The 6,394-nt window shown below is 35.0% G+C and overlaps 2 protein-coding genes across 3 annotated transcripts; both read right to left on the bottom strand.

The window, feature by feature from the left end:
- Positions 1-271: 271 nt before the first annotated feature.
- Positions 272-1,437, bottom strand: LOC107828387 (light-harvesting complex-like protein 3 isotype 1, chloroplastic). Its single transcript, XM_016655678.2, has 3 exons — positions 957-1,437; positions 736-873; positions 272-618 (listed from the first exon to the last, which is right to left on the bottom strand). The coding sequence occupies exons 1-3, from the start codon at positions 1,294-1,296 to the stop codon at positions 365-367; spliced, it is 732 nt and encodes a 243-aa protein (XP_016511164.1). The 5' UTR covers positions 1,297-1,437; the 3' UTR covers positions 272-364.
- A 900-nt stretch (positions 1,438-2,337) lies between these two features.
- LOC107828396 (glutamate dehydrogenase A-like) lies at positions 2,338-6,062 on the bottom strand. 2 transcript variants are annotated; one of them, XM_016655684.2, is made up of 9 exons: positions 5,854-6,062; positions 5,590-5,703; positions 4,442-4,663; positions 4,265-4,339; positions 4,045-4,161; positions 3,688-3,938; positions 3,115-3,190; positions 2,951-3,037; positions 2,338-2,676 (listed from the first exon to the last, which is right to left on the bottom strand). In XM_016655684.2, the coding sequence occupies exons 1-9, from the start codon at positions 5,959-5,961 to the stop codon at positions 2,491-2,493; spliced, it is 1,236 nt and encodes a 411-aa protein (XP_016511170.1). In that variant the 5' UTR covers positions 5,962-6,062; the 3' UTR covers positions 2,338-2,490. The 2 variants fall into 2 exon arrangements, with proteins under 2 accessions (XP_016511170.1, XP_075111256.1); XM_075255155.1 differs by lacking the exons at positions 5,590-5,703; positions 5,854-6,062 and adding an exon at positions 5,325-5,457.
- Positions 6,063-6,394: the final 332 nt, after the last annotated feature.

Below are 6,394 nucleotides of genomic sequence, written 5' to 3'. Positions count from 1 at the left end.
TTCAAAATATTGCCTACTTATGTGTAACTACGTCGACAGGCTTATTCCAGATTTTGAGAATATAAATATCTAAAAATATAGTCTGGATATAACATTTCTTGTATATAGCTAGGTAATCTTGAGTTGAAATATGAGCTTTTGATCATTCCATTTTATGAGATTTTCACAAATTTTACTAATTGTTAACTCAGGTAATTGCCGATATGTTATGCTAAGTCAGTACTTGTAGTCCAAATTTTGAGGGTATAAATTTCTCAACAAGTAGCCTGAATATAATAACATAATTCTTGTATATAACAATGGCATTTTGGTTTGACAAGTAGAGTACAAGAAGTCAATATCATCCCAAACACAAAAAAAGAATTCACTTTCTTTGTTGCTTTGAATCACGATTTGTAGAAGCTGGTTGATCTTGCCATTGCTTGTCATAAAATGTAGCTTCATCAGCTAGCTTCTTTAACTTGTCAAAATCTGTCCTTTTTCTAAACAGAATTACACCTGCAACTGTTGCTAATAGGGCAGTTTTACATATGAAATTACCCATTTGGCCTACAACATCAAGCCCTGTTAAAACATCCACTAGATAAGCCATGAAAAATCCCACCATTGCAGCTCTTCCTGCAAGACCATGAATTTACCATATAAGTAATAGTAAAAACAATTTATTTTTTTTTTGCTAACAAATTTTTTGGTAAATTGAATTTCTATGAATTCATTAGATTATAAAATGTAAACCATTTAGCAGCTCAGCTTCAGGGAGGTGAGAATGCGTCATCCATGCCCACCATGGTATAACAGAACTTCTAAAGACCACAGGTTCTTGGTTTGTTGCTGCTTCTGGGAAAAGTTCCAGGAATTTCCTCCGTTGTGCTTCTGCAACATTATTAATATGAATAAATTAATTCACTATAACAATCTTTGTGGTTTAGTAATAGAAAGATTTGTTCTTTGTTTACCTGCAACTATGACACTATCCCAATCCATTTTACCATTTTTCACAAACATATTGAGATCCCAAGTTCCGTTCTTCCATCGCTCGTCCGAAAACCTTAGGACTTGAGACTCTGTACCTGTACTATCTTGAACTTCATCATTCCTTGTCGGCTTTGCATTATCATCAGCCAGTAAAGAAGATCTGTCTTTAATTTCAACAACGTTTAAGTGTGTTTGTGCTTCAACTTTTGGAGTCATGACATTGGTAATCTTCATGCACTTGGCTTGAGGCCATTGTTTTTTCTTTAAGTGATGAGAGCTGTAAGCTGTGTGTGTAAATGAAGTAACAGCAACAGCAGCCATAATTGTAAGTAATCTCTAGTTTGGCTCAACTCTTCTCCTCTTGAATGAGATGGTGTTAGGATAAGTGGCAAAAATGCTCATTCTGAAATAAATAAAGCTTATCTAGTTCTGCAACATCATGGGCATGGCAGCCCATATCTTCCTGACAATATCTACTTCCACTTTTGGTGACTTTTTTAAAGAAAATAATTAACGAGAGGGATAAAATTACAGGCACCACCGTGAATCAGCATCTTCTATTTATTTTTTAGGGCATTGAACCCCAATGAGTTTGGAGCAAAGAATTTGGAAACCTGCTGCCTTTGGCACCGGCGAAGCTAAGAATTTCCCCAAGGGTGTTCAAATTTAAAAGAAGTGAAAAAATTTCCGATAAAGGGTGTTCAATATGTGTTATATAACTCTAAAATATAATATTGTAATTTAAAAGAAGTGAAAAAATTTCCGATAAAGGGTGTTCAATATGTGTTATATAACTCTAAAATGTAATATTGTACTTATATACATAGTATAATTTTTCAACGACCACCCTTACGACCATGTGGTTTCACCCTTGGCCTTTAGTATGTATCTCCATATAATTATGGTATATTTGTCATTTGATAGAACCAAAAACAAAGGAAGACTTATGGTTTGAAGTTTATGGGTTCTAGATTCTAGCTCGATTGAGTTAGTGGATTCTACATAGATAATCTGTACTTATTCAATGATATTTTAAATATAAATATAGAGTTTAAGCCAAGCTACTGGGTTCTACCAAACCCACACTGTCAACTCTTCATCCGTCCTTGACCAGATACGATACTATCAGCGGTTAACTGACTATTTCAAAAGTAAGACTCCTACCATGTAGAGGGAAGATGAAGAATAAGTTCAAATGCAATAATATGCATTCAACATGCCCTTAATATAAGTTACTCCATAACAGGTATCCCTCATGCTAGAAAATGAGAGAATGACGGTTAAGCACCTGAATCCCTAAGAACGGCGAGAAGGGACAAATTCTCCAAGTTGCCAAATGAAAACTACAGAATTCCAAAGCAATTGACGAGTTATTTTTTTCTTTTATTTGAGTAATGAATAAAATGTCTCCAGTACATATTTCAGTTTGTAGAGCATTCTAGCATTTGTACTTGGGAGAAAGACTGCGCACTTTCTGCTGCAGGATGTGTACATTGTGCGGTAAAAAAAGTGCAATTATGCCTCCCAACCTCTTAGTTGTGTGGCGCGTGCAACACGATTGACACCCAATGTGAAGGCACCCATCCGAAGATTGCAATTGTGTGAATGACACATGCTCTTGAGGTTATGGAAGGCTCTTGTCATGTATTTCTTAAGCTCCGCATTAACCTTCTCCTCATCCCACATGAATCCTTGAATATTCTGCATATCAGAGAAGATATTAAGAACAAAAAACTTCAAATTGTCTCAACATCTCAGTTCTTTTCTTAAGTTGTCAACAAACTTAGTAACTACTAATATTTTCTCAGGAAATAACTTTACAGAAACAGTCTTGCTAAAGATGTAAGATCTCAAATTAACTATACTATTGCATCTCTCAATGCGTTTCGCGAAAATACTTGTTAACCTAAACCCTTCATGCTGCTACCTGGTGTAATAACAAAAATGTATGGGAGGCATAAATATCAAAAGTTACCTGAACCCATTCAAAATAACTGACAGTCACACCTCCAGCATTGGCATAGATATCAGGAAGTATTACTACTCCTTTCTTCGATAAAATCTGCAGAAGGCAATTGTATGTGAAAAACTATAATCATGCTAGTCCAAAAGACTCAAAATCCCCGAAAAAAGTGTTACCTCATCAGCATCTGGATCAGTAGGATGGTTTGCTGCTTCTATAATGAATTTAGCCTTGACATGATCAGCATTTTCTCTTCAAACAAAAAGATAAGAACCGTCAAGGACAAGTAAGATACTCTATATTAGGTACATTTAGTTCACAAGAATGGCTTGGTAATACAAAGAAGAATAAGGAAGAAATTTAACCAGCAACTTCTTTCCCCATTATCTCATCCAAAAACCGAAGACGTTTTTATTGGCTGCAGCATATGCCCCAATAGTTTTGGAAGTGAGAAAGGAAAACTTAGTTTCGCCAAATGTAACAAAAGGTGACATAAAATCAAAGTAAATACTTGTACAATCAATTAATGGAAGCATATTCTAGTATAAAATCTGTAACATATGACATCATTTATAGTGAAAAATAAGGTTGCCCCTAATGTGGTCTTTATTAGTTTGAGATGGATGTGTCATGGTCCCTTATCCAACTTATAAAGTGACAAATTACTGATATTGACTTCTCTATTCACTTGACACAGAAGCAAATCCAAGAATTAAACGATAAATTTCAGAGCAAGATAAAGGTTGAACCTGTTCAAAACTCCTCCCAAAGCACAAGGGATGAGAACATCACATTCATGTGTTAGCAATTCATCAGAATTCATCACATCCCCACCGGCAAAATCGGTGAGCTTCCCTGTCTTTTCTCTATGACTAAGCAAAGCTGGTATATCAAGTCCATTGGGATTCTTGATGGCTCCAGTTATATCACTCACTGCGATTACCTTGCCACCTCTCTCATGAATGATCTTTCCTGCCCACGCTCCTACATTTCCAAATCCCTAAGGAATCCAAATACATATTTATGACATCATTTTGACCGAATACTGTGGAATAGCCAGGTGAAAGAAATGGAATGTGCTAGAACTGATTAATTGCAGATTCTACCTGAATTGCAAAAGTCAAATCCTTAATATTCATCCCATATTCAGCAAGTAAAGCTTCTGTAGCATAGACGGCACCACGCCCTGTCGCAGCTTCCCTACCTAATGATCCCCCAAGATCCTAAACAAAAGGTGAAAGAAGGATGAATAGAGAAGTCATATAGTATAAAGTTGTTCTAATTTTAGCCAAATAGGAGAAGTCTCGAAAGTTATGAAAAGCTTACAATCGGTTTTCCAGTCACAATTGCAGGTGAGTGACCATGAAATTTTGAATACTCGTCCAAAATCCAGGCCATAGTCTGTCAATAGCAAGCATCATATAGAATATTATGTGCATCTTATTCTAAAGCTCAAAAGGAATAATATTTTGACAAAGTTGCAAATAGACTTTTGTTACTAACCTGTGCGTTAGTGCCCATATCAGGTGCAGGCACGTCAGTATTAATTCCAATTAGATCATGAATTTTCTGTGTGAAAACACGAGTAAGTCGCTCCAACTCGCTCAGGCTTAAATCTTTTGGTGTACAGCCAATTCCGCCTTTAGCTCCCCCATATGGGATGTTGGCTACAGCGGTCTTCCAAGTCATCAGTTGAGCAAGGGCGTTTACCTCATCAAGCTCAACCTTGTAGAAAATTTACAACAGCTCAGCACAGAATAAAGAATGCTATTCGGTGATACCAGCAAAACTATGAAAAATAAATAAATAAATAAATAAATAAATAAATAAATAAATAAATAAGAAAGGAGTGGAGTTTGACATTGAAATGCACTAATTTGAAAGGAATATATTGGAGGAATCATGACATGGTAGAGGACTTGCTTGATCCTGATCTTGTAGATAACATGTACTCAACTTAAATTAACTTCTAAAGAAAAAAAATTTCTTCAGACAGAGATGCTAAACCAAATAACATGAGCTGATTATCAAGATAATCGATCAAGTACACCATAATTCCAAACTAGTAGGGGTCGGTTGTGTGAATCTTCCTAACAATTCCTCTGTACTCTGCCCCATCTTTTTCCAATGCTAAATAATTGCATTTGGTTTATTAGAATCTAGCGTCAATAGTCAACCATCAAGCAACCGATAGAGTCTGAAAGCATTAAGGAAAGCTTATCACCCATCGAAACACATATAAGCAGGAACTCACCTGCCCTAAGAAAACCAATATCAAGAGTAGTATAGCTAAGATTCAAATATTCCCCTTTTAAGAGGAACTGATATTATCAAAGAAACTACACATATAATTAGATTCAAATGCAATGATGTTGGTGGATTTAACCTTCCAATTCCTCACAAATCCTAGCTTTCTCATACGTGGAATAGAACACACACTGCAATCTATACAAGATAAAAAATCAGTAATTTTACTCATATCCGGTATTTATTCGACCTTATTCTTTTAGTGGAAGTTCTAAGGAAATGCAAAATCCAATTATAAAGGTGCACTGTAACTTGTCAAAAAAAAAAAAAAAAAAGGTGCACTGTAACTAAAGATAAACAATATGCATTGACCAAAAGGATTACATTAAAAAAAAAAAGCAAACCTCATGATGGTATCTAATTCCTCCTTTCATAGGACCCCGAGCATTATCGTGCTGTACTCTGAATCCAATGTACGAAACTAACGTTCCATCATCCTTAGGAATTGTACATTCCACCTGATCCAACATCAAAACACCGTCAACCTACCATAGGAATTCCATTTTTTCTTTTTTTTTTTTTTTTGGGAGTGAAAATATGAAAAAATTAAACAGAGCATCAAAATCGTCAAGAAGATAGAAACTTTAATATACATCGGTTAATTGTACCTTAATTTCTCTGAAAGGAATCAAAAGACTCTTTTCAATTTTGGAGTCCAATCCAAGAATGCGAGCGGCTTGACGGAAGTTGCGGTTGGTGGCAGCAAGAGCATTCATGGCAGCGATAAGATCAGCAAAAACAAATGAGAACTACTTCACTCCGTGATACTGTACCTAATAATTTTTTTAAAATCCTATATATTTGGGTGACAAAAATAGGCTGATGACTAAGTAGTAAGAATAGGATGATGACTAGGAGGTGACGGTTGATAAAATATTCCTATTCTCTCTATTTGCGTAAGAAATTTTTTTTATTTTTGTTTTTTTCTCTATTTAAAAATTTGGCTTAGACTTTGTTTTTTTGTTTAATTAAAGCGATCTTCCATGTGATAGCAAGATCTCAAGACACATATCAAATTACATTATTTCTCTCCATACGACTATAAAATGTGTGTCGTTAAAGATAAATAAAAATTTTAATTAAGTTATTTTAAAACATAGAAAGGATTATTCTTTTTGAACAAAATAAAAAGGATAAACATGAACAATT

The sequence above is a fragment of the Nicotiana tabacum genome, chromosome 6, assembly GCF_000715075.1.
Source record: "Nicotiana tabacum cultivar K326 chromosome 6, ASM71507v2, whole genome shotgun sequence".
Lineage (NCBI taxonomy): Eukaryota > Viridiplantae > Streptophyta > Magnoliopsida > Solanales > Solanaceae > Nicotiana > Nicotiana tabacum.
The sequence above is the reverse complement of the archived record's forward strand: the minus strand, read 5'-3'. Positions and strand labels throughout refer to the sequence as shown.

Coding starts and splice junctions, on each gene's coding strand:
- LOC107828387 (XM_016655678.2), bottom strand. CDS start 1,296: ATGGCTGCTGTTGCTGTTACTTCATTTACACACACAGCTTACAGCTCT. Junction 874..956: donor GGATAGTGTCATAGTTGCAG/GTAAACAAAGAA, acceptor ATAATGTTGCAG/AAGCACAACGGAGGAAATTC. Junction 619..735: donor TGAAGCTGAGCTGCTAAATG/GTTTACATTTTA, acceptor ATGGTCTTGCAG/GAAGAGCTGCAATGGTGGGA.
- LOC107828396 (XM_016655684.2), bottom strand. CDS start 5,961: ATGAATGCTCTTGCTGCCACCAACCGCAACTTCCGTCAAGCCGCTCGC. Junction 3,939..4,044: donor ATTTGACTTTTGCAATTCAG/GTAGAATCTGCA, acceptor TGGATTCCTTAG/GGATTTGGAAATGTAGGAGC. Junction 3,191..3,687: donor TTGGGAGGAGTTTTGAACAG/GTTCAACCTTTA, acceptor TTTTGTTTGAAG/AGAAAATGCTGATCATGTCA.